The sequence below is a fragment of the Hibiscus syriacus genome, unplaced genomic scaffold (assembly GCF_006381635.1).
Source record: "Hibiscus syriacus cultivar Baekdansim isolate YM2019G1 unplaced genomic scaffold, ASM638163v2 tig00110338_pilon, whole genome shotgun sequence".
NCBI classification, from domain to species: domain Eukaryota; kingdom Viridiplantae; phylum Streptophyta; class Magnoliopsida; order Malvales; family Malvaceae; genus Hibiscus; species Hibiscus syriacus.
The window spans coordinates 1,447,256-1,469,741 of NW_024062691.1; the positions used below are offsets into that span (position 1 = coordinate 1,447,256).

Genomic DNA, 22,486 nt, shown 5'->3' on the forward strand with positions numbered 1-22,486 from the left:
AAGTTAGGGTCCTTCAATAGTAATTGGACCAAAAATAAGATAATGGGGCTTGATGAGTATTTAGGTCAAGTAATTGCCTTAGTAAAGAGAATATTTTAGAATTGTGGTTGGCTTAATATAACAAGCAATGTGAGAAAGGTGAAAACCTTAATTCCATAATCTTTGATAGTTTTCATTTTACTTCTGAAAAATGATGATTGATTGTTAAATATATCTTTCGATTGCATATGTGTGATAGTCGAATCCCAAGATCAAGTTAGGGCTTACAATTCAAAGGAAAAAGATGGAGTTAGGTGGATGTAATAGAAGTTTGGATATGTATAAATAATATATGTTGTTATGAATTCGATGATATGTAGGTTATAACTATTTATGTATACAATATGTATACATTACGTCAACAATATTACTAGCTTTTTGTGATGATTTAAAGTAAGTCGAAAAATTCATGTGTAAAGTTATACAAGATTGATGTTTTACGTATAATATTTTATATTTTACCTCACGTTTAGTTTATGTTTCAATTTGATATCTCATCGTTAAAAACTTAACGGTGATATAATCGTATAATCATAAGGTAATGTCATGTCTTTATTAAAAAAATAGAAATATGACACATCAACAATTATGTTAATTTATTAGCGGTGGATACCAAATTGAAACCTAAACTAAACGTTAGATAAGATTTTGAAATAAAAATAAAATTTAGATATCAAAACAGAATAAAAGTAATAATTTAGGTACCATAGTTTACCCTACATATTAAGGGAAATACAATAGTGGTGTCAGGCATATTGTACTTGGGCCATAAGTTGGACTCAAAAGGGGATGAGTCCACTCAGACTGAGTTAAAAATATGGCTCATATGGATAGCCCAAATTTTGTTAGAATCCAACCTAAAAAAAAATCTGACTCACTGTCACCCCCAAACCTACGCTTTTGGATCTCCCAAACGCTAAAGCCGAACTTTATCATAGAACTGCAGTTGTTTATTCCTTCACTCGCAGTCACTTCACCAGATCTTTATCTCTCTCTTTCTTTTATTACCAACGCTCTTCTCGCACTTTCCTTCGCCTTCGCCTTCTCCTTCTCCCTGTTTCTAAGAAAGCCCCTTTTTGTTGCCCCCTATATCATGTCCATTGGACGACAATCCTCGCTTTAACTTTGCTTCTAACATTAATAACGAACGGGTTTGTTGCTTGTTTTATCTCTTTCTTCTTTCCAATTTTATTATAGTTTTCAGATTATATATGACTATTAGTATTGGAGTTGCGCTCCTGCGTTTGGTTATGGAGAAAGCTTAGAGAGCGGACGATTTTGGGAAGCTAACTTGTTTATTTTACAAGGTTTCGATTCGATTGGGAAACTATCTCTTCGATGGGTTGTTTTTTCTCCTGGAAATACCAATTTTTCTCACAGCTTAAAAGGTTCTTTTTTTTAAAAAAAGTCAGCTTAAAGGTTTTTTTGTACAAGTAAGCTTAAAATTTTCGCAATTTTGGTTTGCTATTGCGGGACTTGTTCTTGGAAAACGCTTTTCTAATTTATTTCGGATATGAAGTAGCTTTTTACTGGTGACAAAATAGCAATCAATGGTTTCGAAATTATGAAAATCTTGTTGTTTGAAATGGAGATGGGCAATGTTTCTTAGATAGTGTTTTTTCGCCCTGGTTATATGATGACCATTCTTTCTTTATTTATCTTTTGTAGTTAAATTGATACTTGGAGTGTATATCAAGTGATGGAAGCTTACTTTGCATGACAGGTTTTTAGAATAGCTGGTGGTCACAATGTATGCAAGGAGGATAAAGGGTAGAAGACAGAGATGGAGTCTGGTGTTTCAACAGTGGAAACATTTGATTAGGCCACATTCCCAAGATAATGCTTGTTATCGATCTTTGAACTGCCCATATGCTGTGCGGACTGGTTGTTCAGATGTTCATTTGATTAGAAAAAGTGTTTTAGATTCATCTTATACTCGAGGTATTGCTCCTGCATTTATGTATGGAAGGTCTGCTCCATCTTTAAGTAGCCATCAGTTGCGTTTGTATAGCTCTAAGGGTGATGGAAGGAATGCTAGCGAGGATAACTATAGACCTGTGAATGATGGGACTAACTTTGATAAGGGGAAGTCTCGGCAGGAAAAGTTTGGGAAGGATGTGAAGCCTTGTGATATACATGCTCAGCTTGGGGAACAAGATCAGAAGGAATGGCTCAATAATGAAAAACTTTCTATAGAGAGCAAGAAGAAGGAATCGCCATTTTTGACCAGGCGTGAGAAGTTTAAAAACGAGTTCTTGCGCAGAGTTCTGCCTTGGGAGAAAATTCATATTTCCTGGGAAACATTTCCTTATCACATTCAGTAAATGTTATTGCATTCCCCCCCCCCCATTTTTCTTCTTTGCATTCCTTTTTATTTTTTAAATTTTATCGCTGTTAACAATTTACTATGTTTTTTTCTCTGTAGTGAGAATACCAAAAATATTTTGGTTGAATGTGTTTCTTCACATTTGAAACATAAGGAGCTCACTGCTTCTTATGGTGCTCAATTGCCATCTTCGAGTGGGAGAATATTGCTTCAAAGTGTCCCAGGTATTCACCTGACAATGACATAAATTATTTTCTTCAATGTATTTTTCCTTGTATTATTCATTCCTTTTTCCTTCTAATCTTTGATTTTACATGAACATATATTTTTCATTCTAATGATTTTGAAGTCTTGCTATCTCTCTAGGCACTGAACTTTATCGAGAGAGAGTGGTTAGGGCACTGGCGCGGGAGTTACAAGTGCCACTTCTGGTTCTTGATAGCAGCGTTCTTGCTCCATATGTGAGCTTTACATGACTTAGAAATTCAAACTTTGTTTTCTCCTTTAATTATCTCCAAAATGGGTTTTTTTATCTGTTCATCTTTCTTTCAGGATTTTGGTGACGATTGCTCATCTGAGTCTGAATCAGATGAGGATAATTTGGAATCTGCAGTAGAGGGCACTTCAGAATCAGATATTGAGGATGAGAACGATGCCAGTAATGAGGAAGACTGGACAAGCAGCAATGAGACAAACTGCAGTGAAGTGGATGAAGTGCAGGCAACTGCTGAAGCAGCTCTCAAGAAACTTGTTCCCTACAGCCTGGAAGAGTTTGAGAAGGTATATTTTCAAGGTTTTTATTGAGAATGTTACTTGCATATCATGTCATTACCTTCTTAAGGTTACTTTGAAAAAAGGAATTGTTGGGAAAGGCATAATTAAAAATGTTAACAGACTAATGGGCTTAGGAGTCGTGTTGGACAGGTTCATGCGGTTTGAAAGAATGAGGGCATTTGTTTTGTAGTTTAAGATGATTTTTCTCATTATTATATTAGGTTTGTGTATCTATTAATCTCAAAATGGTAACCTTTCTAATTGGCTTCTGGTCTGACCCTTCATTTTATGTTCATTCTTTAACTCGCAAACTCTTGGGAAATTGGAAACCAGAAATCTAGGCTATGGAAATGCTTGTACTCATTTTCCCTATGGTTTATGAGTGATGAGTGTTAACCTGGACTTGGCAAAGTGGATCCAGGTGTAGAAAACAGACTGTAGAAAGAAAACAGACTGTATTGTAGAAAACAGACTGTATTGTAGAAAACAGGCTGTAGGAAATAGACAAGTCTGTTATTTTATTCTTGCATACTTTCAGTAGAAATATATTAAATATTTATATACAAATTATGTCTCTAAACTAGGAAACTCTAAGTTAGGAAAGATACTAATCCTAGGAGATGTAATCCCTTGAAATAAGGGATTGAAAAACAGAAAATAATTACAGAATCTCTTGACAGCTCATTTCTATAATTCCTACACTCCCCCTCAAACTGGTGTATATATGTTGTATATACCCAGTTTGAATGACAGCTCATCAAAAACAACTCATCAAAAGTCACTCGTGGAAGGGCTTTGGTGAAGATATTTGCAAGCTGTTTCTTCGTCGGAATGTACTGCAGTTGTGCAACTCCATTGTTGACCTTCTCGTAAATAAAATGTCTGTCTATCTCAATGTGTTTCGTTCTATCATGCTGCACTGGGCTTTTTTGCTATACTCATAGCTGATTGACTGTCACTAAAATTCTCAAAATTCTTCTTGTCATCTAAGTCCAGTTCTGTGAGCAATCTTTTAATCCACATTCCTTCACATATTCCGAGAGCCATTGCTCTAAACTCTGACTCAGCACTACTTCGAGAGACAACGGCTTGTTTCTTACTTCTCCAAGTCACCAAATTACCCCAAACGTAGACACAATAGCCACTAACTGACCTTCTATCAGTTAATTCACCTCCCCAGCTTGCATCCGTATAAACCTTCACTGTTTGTCTTGATTTTTTCTAAATATAAGTCCAGCTCCTGGGGTAAACTTCAAGAACCTTAGAATTCTGTTAACAGCTTCCAAATGCTCTTCTTGAGGATCACTCATATGTTGGCTGACAATGCTCACTGAGTGTGCAATATCAGACCTGTCAGTGAAAGGTGGATCAACTTCCCAACTAGCCTTTGGTAGGTTTCCTTGTTTATTGGATTTCCAGTCCGGTCCTTGCAAAATTTCAAGCCTGGCTCCATTGGAGTTTCAACTGGTTTGCAGTCGAGCATCCTTGTTTCTGCAAGAAGATCCAAAACATACTTACGCTGGTTTATGACCAGCCCTTCTTCGAACCTTGCAACTCCCATACCCAAGAAATACCTCATACTCCCTAAATCCTTGGTTTCAAACTCCTTTACAAGATTCATCTTTAGCTTTTCTATTTCTTCTATATCACTGCCAGTTATAATCATATCATCTACATAGACAATTAGGAGGGTTATCTTATCACTCGGTGTAATTTTTCTGAATAATGTGTGATCCGCTTGGCTTTGTTTGAAACCATTCTGTGTCATAGCCTTAGCCAATCAATCAAACCAAGCCCTGGGAGACTGTTTTAAGCCATATAAGGATTTATTGAGCTTGCACACAATTTTCTTAGTGACCTTTCCTTCTAATCCGGGGGTGACCTCCATGTATACCTCTTCTTCAAGGTTCCCATTCAGAAAAGCATTCTTTATGTCCAGCTGATGCAATTTCCAGTCCATGTTAACAACTACTGATAACAATATTATGATAGTATTCAATTTTGCAACCGATGCAAAAGTCTCCTGGTAGTCGATGCCATAGGACTGAGAAAAACCTTTAGCAATCAGCCTTGCCTTGTATCTTTCCACACTCCCATCTGAATGATATTTGACTGTGAATATCCATCGACATCCAACAGCTCTCTTCCCTTCTGGCAAATCTGTCAAACTCTATGTCTTATTCTTTTGCAACGCTTTTATCTCCTCTTCCACAGCCTTTTTCTACTCAGGAAATTGAAATGCTTCTGTCACATTTCTTGGGATTTTCACACTGTTAATGCTGGCAGTGAAGGCCCTGAAATTAGACTGTAATTTCCCATATGCAACATACTTATTTATGGGATGAGCAGTGCATTTTCTTACCCCCTTCCTAATAGCAATAGGAAAGTCATCAAGATTTATAGTAGTAGCCTCTTGGTAACCATCATTACCTTCTGTTTCAGATGTATCAGGATTCGAATCTGGTTCTTGGCTTTCAGAGGCAACAGAATCCGAATCTGGTTCTTGGCGAATGCTAGGCTGACTGATTTCTTCAGCAACATATTTCCTTCTTCTTGAGTAAACACTAAGTTGTTTCGGATGGAGAGTTATGGTTTCAGGGTCATTATTAGGTGCATTTTTGGTAGTGGTGGAAGGTGTTTTGCACGGACTAGAGTTCTGAGATAAGGAGAAAGGTAATTCATCAGAGTTATTTAGGTTATTCCCATCACCCTCACTAGGAATTGGGACAGTGCTAGCCGGCTTTGGAGAGACAGTAATAGGTAAAGAAAGGATAGTCTGTAAAGAAATATTGGTTTGAATAGGCTGAAATTCCTTGTAACTCTCCCTCTGAATTTCTGTTCCCGAAAAATAAGGTTGGTTTTCAAAAAATGTAACATCAAAGGAGACGTTTTTTTGTGTGGAAGGTGAGTAACACTTGTAACCCTTCTGACTCGAAGAATAGCCCAAGAACACACTTTATGGACCTAGGATCTAATTTCCCTCTGTTGTGGATATGAACAAAGGCTGTACACCTAAACACCCGAGGAGAAAGACTTGAGTTTAAATGTTTAAAATGGGGAAAAAGCTGAAACACAACCTTAGTAGGAATTTTGAAATCTAAAGTCTTACTTAGCATTCTATTGATGAGGTATGTGGCTGTAAGAAGAGATTCCCCCCAAAGATACTTAGGAGCATTAGCAGCAAACAGAAGAGACCTAGTAACCTCTAGAAGATGTCTATTTTTCCTTTCTGCTATCCCGTTTTGTTGAGGTGTGTTGACACAAGACGTAAGGTGAACAATGCCTTTTTCCTTAAAGAAATACCCAAGAGTTTTATTCAAATACTCACTCCCATTGTCACTCAGATTTTTTATTTTTGTGTCAAATTGGATTTCAACATTTTGATAAAAACTTTTAAAAAGAGACTTAACCTCAGACTTTTCTCTCATTAAGAATACCCATGTTGTCTTAGAGTAATCATCTATAAAAGACACAAACCACTTATACCCAGAAATATTTTTGACAGGAGAAGGGCCCCAAATGTCACTATGGATGATGGAAAAAGGTGTTGTTGGTTCAAATTTGGTTGCAATATATGGTTTTATGGTGTGTTTGGCTATTTGACAAATTTCACAGGAAAACAAGGATGGATCTTTATTTATAAATAAGTTCGGTAACATTTTGGAAAGAGTAAAAATTAGGATGACCTAATCTAGAGTGCCATAACATAATTTTATCGGTATTGAGATCAGAAGATAAAATTGGTTTCCTAAGAGCACTGGATAAGGCATGATTATGAGATGCTTTACCTCCAAGGGTGTACAATCCTTTGCCCAGCCTAGCACTGCCAATCACCCTCTTCGAGTCCTGTGCCTGGAAAATGCAACCACCAGTACTAAACACAACATTACAACCAGAATCTTTAATTAATTTGCTGACTGACAACAGATTGCATGCAAGTCTAGGAACATAGAGGACATTATGAAGTATTAGATTTTTGTTTAATGTAACAGAACCACTCCCTTTGACTGTAGTGAGAGAGCCATCTGCTATTTTGATAGAAGCTGGTAAACTGCTTTCATTATATTCCTCCAAGAGATCAATATTTCCTGTCATATGATCTGATGCACCCGAGTCTATTATCCATTGTATCGAGAAAGCATATGGATTATTTCCATCAATAGCAGTATAAGTCACATTGGTAGGCTTGGTTGTCATACTGCTCAAAATCTGCTGAAGCTCCTCTATCTGTTTCTTGCTAAAACTGCTTGAGGAATCATCTTGAGAGGGAATATGGGCCTCCTTTTGAAACCTGGACCGTGTGGGTTGCCAGTCGGCTGGTTTCCGTGTAGCTTCCAACATTGATCTATCATATGGCCTGGTTTCTTACAATGTTCACACCATAGGCGATTTTGCTTCTGCTGCACTGAAAATCTGAAATCTGAAAAACAGATTGAGAGGGGTTGGTCTGGGAAGTGATTTCGGATGCTGAGGGATCCCGATTAGCCATGAAAAAAATAGAGTTGAACAGGAATTGATTTAAAGAGAAGCGGAAATCTGATTGATCGCTCTAACTTGGTACCATGTAGAAAACAGACTGTAGAAAGAAAACAGACTGTATTGTAGAAAACAGACTGTAGGAACAGACAAGTCTGTTATTTTATTCTTGCATACTTTCAGTAGAAACATATTACATATTTATATACAAATTATGCCTCTAAACTAAGAAACTCTAAGCTAGGAAAGATATTAATCCTAGGAGATGTAATCCCTTGAAATAAGGGATTGAAAAACAGAAAATAATTACAGAATCTCTTTACAGCTCATTTCTATAATTCCTACACTAGGTTATCTCTATAAAATTAAGGTAAACCTTTTTTGGAATGGTTTTGGTGCTTGTCTGTATCCGGCCTTGGAATCTTTGAGGCTGCAGAGCTGAAAAATACATGCATTACTTTATGAGATTACTGTGATTGAAAGATTATAGTACTTGGTGAAAGGGGGTAGAAAGAAGGAAGGCTTGAATCTGGTATTCAATGTGTTTAAAAGGACTCATCACCAATTAGCTTAAAGCTTAGTATTTGTGTGTTATGTCTTTCATGGAGTCTTTCATTTCTTGTGCATTTGTAAAACTTGTTTTAGGGGGTGGTTTTTTTATAACTCTTTCTTTTTATGTATTTACATCTTGGAAGAGAGTCTCTGGAGAATCTGAGAGTTCCTCAGAATCCTCAAAAGCTGAGGCTGATGTATCTGCTGATAAATCCAAGCATCTGCTAAAGAAAGGTAACTAGTTTCAACTTGCTATATTTGCAATTGTGTGTTAAATATGTGTGTGGAAGTTCCATTTATTCTAAAATGTGCTTTCAAAATAGAAGGTGCCACTTCCCTCAGTATTCCTGCTGTATTTGATTTAAATGATAACATGGAAAACTATCTATTAGAAATTGCTCTATAAACTTTGACTGAGGTTACTTATTGCTAGAAATTGGAAAAAAAATAGAATGCCCTGGTCTGGTTTTAAGAAAGTCCTTCAACAAGGAAAGTAAAAAAAATAAAACAAATATATGGCATTGATATGTCGAATGTTATAAGGCGAACACATTTATGTCAAACACTTTTGAAGTGGTATTTATGTATATCCTGGTAGTTGTTTTTGCAAATCATTTTTTGTTCTTTCTGTTTTGGCATATTTTAAGTGTGTTATCTCACATCAGTGAAATATTGGGTTTAGTGTGGTCCTATATTAAAAGTTGGGCCCCTCCACCTATTGCCCATTTTTTCGGTTGGATGCAAAGTGTTTAGTAATGCTCTAAGTAATTGGTCGTTTATCCTCCCTCACTCCTTATCTACCACAGATCATTGTGAAAGTTAACTGGCAAGAAAAGTTTAGGTTGTTACAGTGTACATGCATGTTCACATATCATAAGTGGGTGGACTGCATAATATGCTTGAGCATGTGAATTCATTCTTCTAACTAATTTTTCTTCCTTTTTAGGGGACCGTGTGAAATATATTGGACGTAACATGCAGAGTGAAGCTAGCAAGAGGTTAGAAATGGATTAATTTTACCTGTACATTGTTTTTTTATCTACCATGTCCATCTATATGCTAGATTTCTTAGATTCTGCCTTGTTCTCCACTTAGCAATTTCAACTATGTTTGATTTGTGAAAGAATTGAAAATGGTGCGACTCTAGTTAGGCAGTTTTGGATGTTGCTATGCTGGTGATGGATCCCTTACCAGTTTTCTGTTTTTATTTTTTATATTATTATTTTTATTGTTTTTGTTGTGTCTTCCTTTTTATGATTGTTTATTATGGGTTTCCAAATGATGGAAAGATTTCTGAGCAGTAATTGTCTGCTGATAAGATGCCTTAATGGCCAGTCTCATGATACGCCCTGTTTGGAATCTCTCTCTCCTTTGAAGAATCAAGGGTTACCTGTTTATGTTTGTTGAAATCAAATTGTTTGAGCTACTAGTTAGTTGTATATAATGATTGGTAATAACCATGCCTCTAGGAGTGTCATAGCTGATTTCTACTTGCTGGAAACACCCCTAAAATTCATCCTTTCCATGAAATTCCATTTTGCCCTCCTACAATTTTGACATATATATCCATCACAGGATCATATTGGGGAAGATACGAACATCTGACGGTCCAACTAATGTTTATACGAGTATTCGAGGCAGGTGGGTTGGTAAGTCAGTCTGATGTATAAAAGAAGAGCTCTTAAACCTATTTTTCTTGGGGGTTTCTTGACAATGTGTTTTCTAGTGATGGTTCATTTTCATTTTAGGATCCGTTTGGTCCTTATATCTTCGACAATGTTTTCCAGTGAGCAAATGATGGAGGGTAGTTTTCTTGGTGGGTAGATAAAGTTTGCTAACCAAAAGAGATCTAAACCATTAGTAGATTATAAACTTGAATGTCAGTGGTTCTTTTCTTTTGTTACTTTTGGTTCAGTTATTTTGCATTCACAAATTGGCTCCTCCATTCTTTAGCGGGTTTTCCCGTCTTCTTTTAGTTGTGGCAAGTAGTAACTATGCTTGTCTCAATCTTCAATACGGCATATCTTCAAAACTCAGACCTTTTTCTGACTACTGCTCGAATCTTGTCTTATCATTATCCTTTTTCTCCTGAATTCATTCTTAATTAGGATGACTTCAAACTATTTGCTTCAGAATGGTAATATTAATCTTGGCCCTGGATGGGTTGGCTCCATAGTTGTGGCTGTATAAACTCATCTAGATATAATGAATCCATTGACAGCTGTTTTGTGCTTCAAAATCATGGGTGAACAAAAAGGAAACTCCAAAAACTGTTGGAATAAGAAAGTGTTCATATTAATGTTCCCCTTATAGAGAACCAAATATAAAGGAAAACATGACGCGAACCATATGTACATGGAACATCATATAATATGAACATTCTTTTGTTGACTCATGCCGTGTCCTTCGAAGTGGATGACAGCCAATTGTTTGATAGATATTATTGGCTACATATGAGGAAATTTCTTTGTCCACATCTATTTTAATTTTCTAAAAGAGTGCGTTATGAGTGAGATTTTTATGCAATTACACTTTTTTGACACGCTCTCTGATTTCTTTTCTTATCTTTTCTTGATTAACTGAGTTGAGGGCTTGTTAACTGTTATTATTGTTATTATTAATTGCAGTTCCAACTAAATCTGCGGGGTTTCGGAACTTTTAGCTTTTCAAGGACGCACATTGTTACATTAGTCTTTAATTCATCAGAGATTCTATAGTAGATAGGTGGACATTTATGGAGGGAAAGTGGTCGAATCATTTTCCCGTCAGAAGTTTTAGGCTTTTTTTTGGGGGTAAAACTGTAAATAGGTTTAGGGGTTTCTTAATCATGCAAGTGTTGAATGGATAACTAGACATGCCATATGTAGTTATCCATGTCACATGTTTAGAACGTAAAATTCCTCTAAGAAGGTGCTATTTTGATGTTGCAGCATCTAATTTGACTACACAAGATATGGTTGAATATCTGGTATTTTGATGTGGTTACATCTTGAGTTGTCTTTCTTTCAATTATTTGAAAATTTTAGGTATTTGGTTTTTATATGATTAGTGGTCTGATCAGGTGCAAAATTCTTGGTAGCAAATTATGTAAAAACTAGATTCTCTGGAATTTCTTTTATCTATTTTGTCTTTGGCCATTGTTATACTAACTGCGATGCGTTTTCTGTGTTTATGGTTCTTTCTTCTAGTCTGGCATAGTTCTCTTTTGCTTCATTTTTCTCAGTAAAGAGTAAACATCTTGATAGTTGATGCACTTAGCAGTCCAAGCTTCAACTTCTATCTTGTGGGAACCGTGCTCGAAGTTAGAACTGTATATTTCCCGTTTTAAACATCCTAATTTTGATATTGTGGCCCTTTTACTTATCTTTGATGTCCACAGGAACCTATGTAGTGGTCAACGTGGGGAGGTATATGAGATGAACGGAGACAGAGTTGCAGTAATTTTGGATGTTAGTGCTGATAACAAAGGCAAAGAAGAGAGGGACAAGCCTGAAAGCCCACCAGTTTATTGGTTAAATGGTAAACATTTTGTCTATAGGGACTATATTTTGGGTTTCAATCCAAATCCACTTTTTTCCTTCTCTATTCATTAGGTTTCAGAACTTCTTAATACTGTTCTTGCCTCGGTAATTCCTGTTATTAAAACTCAGTTTATTAAGTGCTTTTTTAAATAAAAAGATTTGGAAGTTCTCCACCTGAAGCCGTTAACTGTATCAACCAAATGTAAATTATGCTAGTAATTGAAGGGGAATATTTTCGTCTGCCTAGGCTTTTAGATCCTCTGCATATGTTCTTACATTTTCTATACTAATAATTTTAATGCCTTCAAGGTGTTAATCTATTCGATTGCATTTTTTAGATATTATATATTTATATTATGTGAGAATTTGTTAGGTTTGCACTGATCTATAATGTTTTGTGCACACACTCTATATGAATCTAACTCACTGCTATTAGTGTCAGAGAAGTATTGTTCCTACAAGTTTTAAACAACCTGACAACTTGTTTGCAGTTAAGGATGTAGAGCATGATCATGAGATTCAGGCAGAGGACTGCTTTATTGCCATGGAAGCTTTATGCGAGGTAAAATTTTCAGATATATTCTGCCAACTTCCATTAGCATACCCTGATAGAATTTTATAAGAGGAGTGATTCAAATCAAAATAAAGGAGAACCTTACCATAAAATGAGGACAAAAGTAATATTCCATAAAGTAGTACCTTAGCTTTGCTTGTTTAACAATTGTCTACCAAACGTTGAACTATTTTAACTCTGATGCTATCACATGTATTCTAGTACTAATATATTAAAATAAGTTTTAGTCATATTATTACTCTAACCAACCAAATGAGGTATAATTAGGGTGTAATATTACTTTTGAAAGCGTCACAAGGTCTTTGGCTAATATTCGATTTTTTTTTGGATAGAAATTACAGGCCTCATTAAAAACCCCCTTCTTGATTAAAGGAATTCTTGGGAAAGTTCCTTAATCATTGGAGGGAGGAAAAGAGTGCCTTAGGATTTTATTGATAAGGGACTCATTACATAAAATACAACCAAGACACACTGTCAAAGCCATAAAAATTACAGAATATTTAAACAAAACTCCCTAAACGACCAAACCTTCCTTAAACAATAACAACACTTTCCCAGCCCCTTCAGCCTCAATAGACCAAGAACCTGCTAGAAAACCTCTATGACACTTAATAATATTCATCCAATCCCCTGTTTAGCTAGAGAATCAGCCTCACAATTGCAACTCCTCGGGATATGTCTAATAATGATTTCCCTCTCCAAGATTATGGAAGCAATTTTTTGAACCAACGAACTAAGAAAACGAGATGTAGTCGGCAACAAAATCCAATCCACCACTGACTTACAATCACTTTCTATAATTAACCTTCCTTTCAATGCCCAATCCGTCGAAAGGAAGAAATCAATGCCTTTCTCAATGGCTTTCAGCTCAGCGAGTAGAGGGGGACCTGAACCAACAGCGTGCGAGAAAGACCCTAGAATTTTACTATCCAAGTCTCTTAAAATGCCCCCAATACCCCCAGCAGCCCATCCCCACTAACTGCCCCATCAACATTAACTTTAAATATGGCAAAGGAGGAAGTAGGTTTGGCTTTGTTCGCTTCACCAGATTGGAGGACACGAGGAAGGCCATCAACTGTGCTGATAGATCTAGGATTCAAGGTAATAAAGTTAGAGTTTTCATGGCGAGATTTCAACCTCGTGAAGCTTTCTGGAGAAAGAAGTTTTTTGGTTCAAAACCAGCCGAAGCCAAGAGTCAAGTGGAGGATGATAGTCATTCAGAGGCTCCCATTGCCGGTTTTGTTGACGATGATAAGCTCTTAACTCTCAGAGATAGCTTGGTAGGTTGGTGCAGAAAATTTATAAAAATGAAAGAGTTGGCTGCTATTATGCACAAGGAAGGCATATTATGTCCGAAAATTATGAGGTTAAGCGGGTTAGCAATTTTAATCATATTTGAAGATGAAGAGAGTAGGGATTATACTCTAAATAATTAGATTGGGGCGTTGAAAAATTGTTTTGACAAAGAGGAAGTGTGGTCGGAAAATTTTCAGTGCAGCAGCTGTCGGGCATGGCTATCGTGCAAAGGAATCCCACTGTTTTTGTGGAGTCATTCCACCTTCAGAAATATCGCAGACAAATGGGGAGAACTTATCTCCATTGAGGAAGGGACCTTAAATCCGGGCTCGTTTGATAGGGCTTTGATTCAGATTATTACGAACTGCAAAGCTCGAGTGGAAGATTCCTTTGATTTGAAAGTCGGGGAATGGATCTTTTCAGTATATGTTTATGAGTTTGAACCTTGTTTCAGCCCATAATCTGTCTGGGTAGATTCGTCTTTGATGTAAAAGACAGTTGCTTCCCCGTATTCACAGTGGGGGAGCTCGTTGGTCTCACGCCAGTAAAGTGTCCCGAGATGGAGGTTTGTTCTGAGGAAGCAGGAAGAAGAATTCCGAGAGGTGTTCTGAGGAAGAAGACAGTCAATTTTGTTGTATGGGGAACAAAACTAGAGGCAGCAACTTGTCGGGTGAGGACGAGGAGGAAAGGAACATAGGGGAGGAAATTATTATGGGTCTGAGGAATATTGTTGCTGGTCAGGGGAAGGTTCAAACGATAATCGAGGAAGCGGTGGAACTCGAGGAAGTGTTGGATCACGCGGAGAGAGAGGCAGAAGATGACAATAGGAAAATTTGTAAGACTGCACGTGCTATTGAGGGAATGAAGGATTATTTAATAGATTTTCCCATTTTGGATGGTCGATTAGAGTCGAAGGTGGTGGGGGATGTGATTAATATGGGCCTTACAAATAATTGTGCTATCAAAAGATCCAAGGGTGAGGAAGTCCAACAGGATGGGGCTGTGGTAGATCGGGTGGATGGAAAAACCAAATCGGGGATAGTATGTGAGGATTTGAACCAGAGCCTTTACTTGTCTTCCAGACAGAACCTGAGAGCAAAGGAGGGGAAAAACAATAAATGTAGCTCTCTGCAAATATTATAGCAGTTGAAGTATTGGAAGGTGTGTCACAATCCCTTTCTATTGATTTTCAGCTGTTTTCAGAGGAAGTAGGTCAAGATGAGGTTCTTATCTTGGATCATACGAGGGATGGGATCAAATGTTTTATTTTTCTGAACTAAGGAGGATTGTTGGATGTTTAAGTGTGAGATTGTGTTGATTCAAGAAACAAAATGTAGTGAATAGTTTCAGGTGATTCGCTTATGATTATTCATAATGGAGTTGGAGGTTCGGATGGTCTCCGACGACAAGACGAGCAATTAGTGGCAAAAAGGTGGATAGAGTGTTTTCGAAGTTTGCTTTTTTGTACTCTTATCGTGTGGAAGCTCATGCTGTGTTTTAAAAATCGCCCCTGAGGCGCTTTGAGGCGCTAGGCGAGGCGTTTAGAAAAAAGCCTCCGACCACCAAGGCGGTGGCGAGTACATGAGGTGGCGATTCAGTCGTCGGAGGCGGCGAGAGGCGGCGAGGCGATGCTTTTAGCGATTCACGTACAATGACCCATTTTTAAATTTTGGGTCTGGGCTCGATTTTCTTCCAACAGTCAGACCTTTTAATCTTCCAACAGTCAGACCTTTTAAATTCCAATTACTTACATTAATGTATTCCTGGAACTTTGAACTGTCTCTTGACCTTCTAACGTCCAATTTTTTAATTACTGTATGTCTATAAATCATGATCCAAGCTCTCTAGTTTCTCCGATGCATACCCTGGAGCTTCTTTTCCCTCCTAAAATTTTCTCTCCCTCCTCCATTCATGCTTAATTCAGCGATTGTTCTACGTTGAAGTTGAAAGCAGACTCCTTTCTCAGTTTCTCCCATCTCCTTTCTCGATTTTCTCCATTAAGGTAAGTCTTAATTTTAAAATTTGTATCACTGTAGTGTATGTACAATCTGCTTTTCTTTTCCCCTCCACTCCTACATGGTTAATTTACTTCACTGTAATTTGTTTAATTGCTTCATCTTCAATGTAATTTGTTTAATTGTTTATATATTGGAAGACACAAGCTTTCTTTATCGGTTATCACAGCTGTAGATATATAATCCGCTTCATTGTTGAGGTGATCTGCTTACTTGTTATTTTGTTAAGGTAATCTGTTTAATTGTTTATCTATAATATGTTTAATTGTTAGGTAATCTGTTTAGAATTTAGATATATAATCATTAAGGTTTTCGCAATTAAGGTATTTGTTTAGATAATCTGTTCATAGAAAAATAGAATTTACTCATTTTAGGCTTTTAAGCACAATGTAAATATGTAAACATGGTCTGCTGTTGATAAAGCTTCTGGGGCATCTCAAGCTACTTATTCCACTAGAAGAACATCTACATCAAGTTCATCAAGAGATAGAGGAAAGGGTGTTGCCCAAACCTCCACTCGTAGAAGGCCCTCTACTGGACTAAATTTGATTGATGAAGACGATGAAGAGATAGAACAGGATATTGGACTTTCCGAAGATGATGGGGAGGAGGAGGTGCTTGGGATTGATGTTGATGACGATGATGATGAAGACGAGCTTTAGGCATTTTGATTATTAATGATGTTTTTATTTGTCTTTTTGAGATACAATATGACCTATGCTACTTGGTGTTTTTGCTTATTAAGTTGTTTTGTGTTTGAGATATGGTTATAAAATATTTACAAATGTTTTGTAAAATTAAGCGCCTCGCGTACGTGAATCTCTCGCCTCAAAGCGCCTCAAAAAATTGAGGCTCTCGGGTAGCTAATCGCCTTGGAGCGCCTCACGCCTTTTAAAACACAGAGCTCATGGCTTTTGTGTTAGAATTTGGCTTCTAGGGATTGAGTCAGCTGATATATTTGGCTTCTATTATAGTTGTATTGTTTTGTGTTGTATTTCAGGCCAAGTTTAGGCTTTAAGTCTGGTCAGTCATTTTAGAGGCTGTTGTTGTAGCTAAGATGGATTAGGTTGAGTTAGTATTGTTGTATAGGGTTGTTTTCGGTTGTTTTTGGTTTTCTGTTTATGTTGGGGGTGGCTCTCTGGTTGTATCTTATGTAATTTCTTATGTTTAATGAAATCTTAAGGCACTCTTTTCCTCCTTCCGCTTATTAAGGAGCTTCTCTACAAGCTCCTTTAATCAAGAAGGGGGTTTTTAACGAGGCCTTCAATTCCTATAAAAAAAAGTGTCTCAAGCCAATTAATGTTGTCTCTATTCTCAAGGTTTAAATTCTTGAACCTTTAATCCCGAATTCATCCAAGTCCCCAAAAGCATCTTAAAAAAGTCTACTTTTTCTTAATCTACAAGTAAAGCCGTTTCTTGACATGTTAATTGAGTTTTAACCCGAGCTTCCCTGATCCTTGATCTTTGCTTTGGCCTTCTTTTCAGGTTTTGCATTCCAAGCAACCTCTTATTGTATATTTTCAAGATTCTTCACAGTGGTTGTCTAGGGCGGTTCCCAAGTCAAATCGTAAAGAATTTGTTAACAGGGTTCAAGAAATGTTTGACAAATTACCAGGTCCTGTTGTTTTGATTTGCGGCCAGAACAGAGTTGAAACAGGGTCAAAGGAGAAAGAGAAATTTGTAAGCATTGCGAGCTAACATCTGGAGCTTTAAGTATTCAGTGTATTTCGATAACTGAAGAATCCTTGCACTCATAAAATTGCACTCCAGATGATAAGTTTTTGCTTGTTTATTTTAAAAGTTTCTTAACTATTAGCAATGACATTTTCTCTTTTTCTGTGCCTTCTTCAACAGACGATGATACTCCCAAATTTTGGTCGCCTTGCGAAACTGGTAAGCTTCCTAACTTTATTGTAATTTATTTTGCATGGAAGCCATCTTTTTATTCAAGTGTTGAGCTGTATTTTTATCTTGGTTGGGTTTAAGTTTTTTCTCCCAACTATTGTTTATTCCTTGATTAGATTGTATAGTATACGGCTAATATAAGCTTCTGAAGTATACATTAATATTTTTCGAGGGATCCACTTTTGCTGTTCTAATGCATTTTCATTTTGTTGGTTCATGGTTATGACTCTTCTCCTTCAATCTCAATCAGTTAACTCAGCAACATTAATATCTTTGTAATTCAAGTGCTATCACACACACACACACACACATATATTCAAAGTTTTGAGCCCTTGAAGAAAACTTCCTTGGTGATTGAATTGCTCAATGCCTAGAGGGCGGGGTGAGGATATCTAGGTCTTCATATGGATTATAATTTTTTCCTATTTAAATAAAAAAGAGGTCTTTTATTTTTCATGTTTTCTGTTTCTAAAGTGCTTTTTATGTAATGGATTTTCATTACTTTTAAATTCAATCTTATTCTGTCTAAGAAATACTAATATGATTTTCTTCTATTTTACAGCCTCTCCCTTTGAAGCGCCTTATGGAGGGTCTTAAAGCAACTAAGAGATCTACTGATGATGAAATATACAAACTCTTTACTAATGCTTTGTGCATTCATCCTCCTAAGGTAATTCCAAGTGAAAGGAGGAGACCTAAGGCTAGATCTAATTGTCCAAATGTTTCTTTCTTTTGATCTTTTGCTACTCTTCCCAGGAGGAAGATCTCCTTGGAACATTTAAGAAACAACTTGATGAAGATCGAAGAATTGTGATATCAAGAAGCAATATAAATGAATTACATAAGGTATGCATTAAGATACAATTTGATTATTTGGCAACTTTCAAGCTCAACTTTATGTTTAAAGGGATAAAAAGTGGTTTCAGTTGTGGAGTGCAGATGGAGCTTAGGCTTACTGTTAACATCATTGTAACATTTTCCTATCAAAAAAAAAAAAACATCATTGTAACATTTTGTTCTGGGGATTTTATTGCTGAAACAATTGTCTTGTAGGTTCTTGAAGAAAATGAGCTGTCATGCATGGACCTATTACATATAAATACTGATGGTGTGATACTGACCACACGCAGTAAGGATTCACATTCAGATAAATCTATCTTCAGCTAGTTTTACTTTAATAAGATGGTTGTAAATTTAATTTTTCTCCTCTCAGAGTAAATGTAAGTAATGTTTAATCTTCATGTTCCTCTATGTCATAGTTGATTGTCAAGAACAGACATAATCTTTGGTGCAATAGGAACGAGTCAATTTGACCAGTAAAACAAAATCAGTTTCATTTTAACCATTTTGATAGGTTAATCACATGGTGGTATTGACTACCATCTTTTTCTCCTGTGATTGCAATCAGAACTGCCATTAACTATATCTGCTATGGCCATATTAAGTTTAGAAGCTGAAAACTTAACCATATGCTGATTCCGTTAAGTTGTGCTAGATCACTGGGAATACCACTTTTGCTGTCTGCCGGGAATGAGATCATTTAATTGCTCTATCAAAAATTAATTTGGTACTAAGATACCTCTTAATTTTTGTTGGCAGAAGCTGAAAAGGTTATTGGTTGGGCTAAAAACCATTACTTATCATCTTGCACATTTCCTTCCATAAAAGGCGGAAGATTATGTTTGCCTCGTGAAAGGTATGTCTCCCTAAGGTGATAAGTATTTGTTCATGTTTAGTGACCATGAGTATCTATGCCCTATATATGCATAACAATATATAGGATTTCACCACTTGATTTTTACTTATTCTTCATTTCATGTAAAGCCTTGAAATTGCAGTTTTGAGATTGAAGGAGCAAGAAACATTATATCGAAAGCCCGCACAAAACTTGAAGGCATGAATAATGTTTCTGTTGTTTATAAGGAAATGTTGAAACTTTAATGTATCGTCAGTACTGAGTTTACTTAATGTGAATTTTGCAGAACCTTGCAAAGGATGAGTATGAAAGCAACTTTGTTTCAGCTGTGGTAGCACCTGGTGAAATTGGTGTCAAATTTGATGATATAGGTGCTCTTGAAGATGTGAAGAAAGCATTGAATGAACTTGTCATTCTACCAATGAGAAGGCCTGAACTTTTTTCTCATGGAAACCTGTTGCGGGTATTTGGCCTTAAACTCTTATGGATGCTAATTGAAATCGGTTTTCTGTATTTAACTATGTGAATCTGTTTTCAGCCTTGCAAAGGAATATTACTTTTTGGTCCTCCTGGAACTGGGAAAACCCTTCTTGCTAAGGCACTGGCAACAGAAGCAGGAGCAAACTTTATCAGCATTACTGGTTCAGTTCTTACATCAAAGGTATGTGGAAAATTTAATGTTATCAGATCAATGGGATTATAGTACCTTTTTCATTTTGTAGACCCACATTTGGTTTTTTTTTTTATAAGAGTAGACCCACATTTGTTGTCTGGTACTCGCCTGTTTTTACGGTGTTTCCATTTCCAGGTCAACAATTTTATGATCATGGAAAATCCCTCCTCAGCCTGAATTAACTAACTGATGAATTTTATGTACTTATTTCAATCAATTTCTTGTTTTTCATGCTAGGTGGTACTATTTTGTTTGTGAAGGCATTAGCACTTGTATCTTGTCTAAACCTCTCTGATTTGTTTGCATATTTTCTTTTACGTATCTTCATTTTTTTATTGTTCAGATTTGAAATAAGTGCACATTTAGATTGAAAGTTTAGCAACAATTGAAGATCGGTTAGTGTTTAGGGTCATGATTCTACCTATGGTGGCATGCCAATTGATCAAAACCATCTTTGTGCGAATATATACGTCCTGGCCAAAAGAAAAAAAGCAAGGAAACACGAGGACTATAAAGATAGAAAAAGAGAAAATTATCTCTGATTACTGTTGAATAGTTTTGTTTATGTTTAGTTATGAAAATTTTAGAATTTTTTTATACTACTTTCTTCCACATCACAGTGGTTTGGAGATGCTGAGAAACTCACCAAGGCCCTTTTCTCCTTTGCTAGCAAGCTGGTCCCAGTCATTATTTTTGTTGACGAGGTGAGTTCCTCTAGAGGAATTAAAGAACTTTTTCTATTAAACTATCATGAACATTTTTAATTATCATTACCCTTTCTGGAAGATTGGATGAATCAAATTTTTAAGTGAAGATTATCCTTTCTATAATATATACCTTTTCTTTTTGGAAGAGAACAATATTCTCTTTTTCTGAAATTCAATGATTCATGTTTCATGATGCTTGGGGTTAAATTTTGGAATTGACTTTTCGCATCATAGGTTGATAGTTTACTGGGTGCTCGTGGCGGTGGTTTTGAGCATGAGGCAACTAGGAGAATGAGAAATGAATTCATGGCAGCTTGGGATGGATTAAGGTCAAAAGATAGCCAAAGAATCCTCATCCTTGGTGCCACAAATAGGCCATTTGATCTTGATGATGCTGTTATTCGGCGCTTACCAAGAAGGTAAATCCAACACCCAAGGTTCTGCAAGCAAGTTCTTCTTACGTGTTTGCTAACAGTTATGGTAGTCACCAGTATTGCTTATGAACTATCCTGGGTGGCCATTTTAGGATATATGTCGACTTACCCGATGCTGGAAACCGCATGAAGATACTGAAAATATTTCTCGCACAAGAGAATATAGGACCTAATTTCTCATATGAAGAACTTGCAAATGCAACTGATGGGTATTCTGGCAGTGATTTGAAGGTAAAGTACTGATTTGTAGTACCTCTTGAATTGTTGAACTGTCTGGCTCATTTCTCTGTAAGTTTACGTGCAGAACCTCTGTATAGCTGCAGCATACAGGCCTGTTCAAGAACTTCTAGAAGAAGAAAACAAGGTACTTTCTTGTGCATTAAGTTCTGTATCAATATGGTAATGCTTATACGCTAATAGTCTGATCTTTCACGTTAATTCCTACGCACCTGCTGTATTTTCTTCCTGCATTTTTTAAACTATTCTGCAAGGAACTATTATTTTTATGCACCATGTTTTAAGGGGAGATCATTAGTATTCTGTTGGTAAATTTAGATATGGAAGTACATAGCATTTGGAAAATGAACATTGTAGGAAGATAAAATGTACACTTTGATTCTCGTGTTAACAGTTTTCACTTGATTGTCTAGGGTGGAAAAAATGATGCAGCTGCAATACTAAGGCCTCTTAATTTGGATGACTTTATTCAGTCCAAAGCCAAGGTAAGAGTACCCTTGTTTATTAATATAAAAATGCAGAAGTATATTTGTATTTGTGTGGCATACAGCCATAAACAACATCCTGTGTTATAGTTGTGGAAAAACCTTAAAAAATTGAACATCCTCGTGATGTATACATCTCTGTTTGACACTGGCACAGTCCGAGTAACACTGAATATGGTATGCTCAATTGAGTCGAAGTGATGATGTTCTGTTTATGTAAAAAAACAGGTGGGTCCATCTGTTGCTTATGATGCTGCAAGCATGAATGAGCTTAGGAAATGGAACGAGCAATATGGGGAAGGCGGTAGCAGAAGGAAGTCGCCTTTTGGTTTCTGATGCAAAAATTTTGCTGCACTTTTTGCCCCCTTAATTTTAATTTTTCATCCATTTTGGACGGGTTGAGACGAGAGAAGGGCAACAGGTAGGGTTGTAACTTATTAGGCGTTTGAATGGTCCTCATTGTCTTTATTCCGGGTGAGGAAGATCACCTAAGATGCAGAATGTAATCTCTGATTTTATTTTTAAATATTTTTATTTGTTAGACATATGACCATTCAAATATGCAGATGAAATTTTGAATATATCTTTTTTCTGATGTTCATTACATTAATAGTACCCATAGATTCCAATGTTAGATGCTATTGCTTGTAAGGATGAGAAGTCGGATCAAGCACCAAATAGGTTGGATTTTTTTTTCTCTTCTGCTTTTGGTCCAATTGATTGAATCGTTTGACTTGGACAATTACCTTGAAAAAGATTTTAAATATTTTACAATA

At 36.5% G+C, this 22,486-nt stretch overlaps 1 protein-coding gene and 1 long non-coding RNA gene across 3 annotated transcripts; one reads left to right on the top strand and one right to left on the bottom strand.

The window, feature by feature from the left end:
• Positions 1-977: 977 nt before the first annotated feature.
• LOC120120347 lies at positions 978-22,180 on the top strand. Of its 2 annotated transcripts, XM_039140009.1 has the most exons (25): positions 978-1,190; positions 1,763-2,359; positions 2,465-2,589; positions 2,732-2,826; positions 2,918-3,145; positions 8,311-8,401; positions 9,114-9,165; positions 9,743-9,808; positions 11,547-11,686; positions 12,180-12,250; positions 17,059-17,253; positions 17,428-17,466; positions 18,041-18,148; positions 18,235-18,324; positions 18,532-18,607; positions 19,078-19,174; positions 19,303-19,372; positions 19,461-19,637; positions 19,713-19,835; positions 20,468-20,551; positions 20,789-20,973; positions 21,081-21,219; positions 21,293-21,352; positions 21,639-21,710; positions 21,939-22,180. In XM_039140009.1, exons 2-25 carry the CDS (start codon positions 1,788-1,790, stop codon positions 22,044-22,046), a joined length of 3,063 nt encoding a protein of 1,020 aa, XP_038995940.1. In that variant the 5' UTR covers positions 978-1,190; positions 1,763-1,787; the 3' UTR covers positions 22,047-22,180. The 2 variants fall into 2 exon arrangements, with proteins under 2 accessions (XP_038995940.1, XP_038995941.1); XM_039140010.1 differs by lacking the exon at positions 9,743-9,808 and having other exon boundaries at positions 21,939-22,046.
• On the bottom strand, positions 3,425-8,011 carry LOC120120349. Its single transcript, XR_005515899.1, has 3 exons — positions 7,963-8,011; positions 3,748-3,752; positions 3,425-3,541 (listed from the first exon to the last, which is right to left on the bottom strand). It is a non-coding gene; the product is annotated as an uncharacterized LOC120120349 (long non-coding RNA).
• Positions 22,181-22,486: the final 306 nt, after the last annotated feature.

Coding starts and splice junctions, on each gene's coding strand:
- LOC120120347 (XM_039140009.1), top strand. CDS start 1,788: ATGTATGCAAGGAGGATAAAGGGTAGAAGACAGAGATGGAGTCTGGTG. Junction 18,149..18,234: donor TGTGCATTCATCCTCCTAAG/GTAATTCCAAGT, acceptor TACTCTTCCCAG/GAGGAAGATCTCCTTGGAAC. Junction 18,608..19,077: donor TGTGATACTGACCACACGCA/GTAAGGATTCAC, acceptor TTTTGTTGGCAG/AAGCTGAAAAGGTTATTGGT.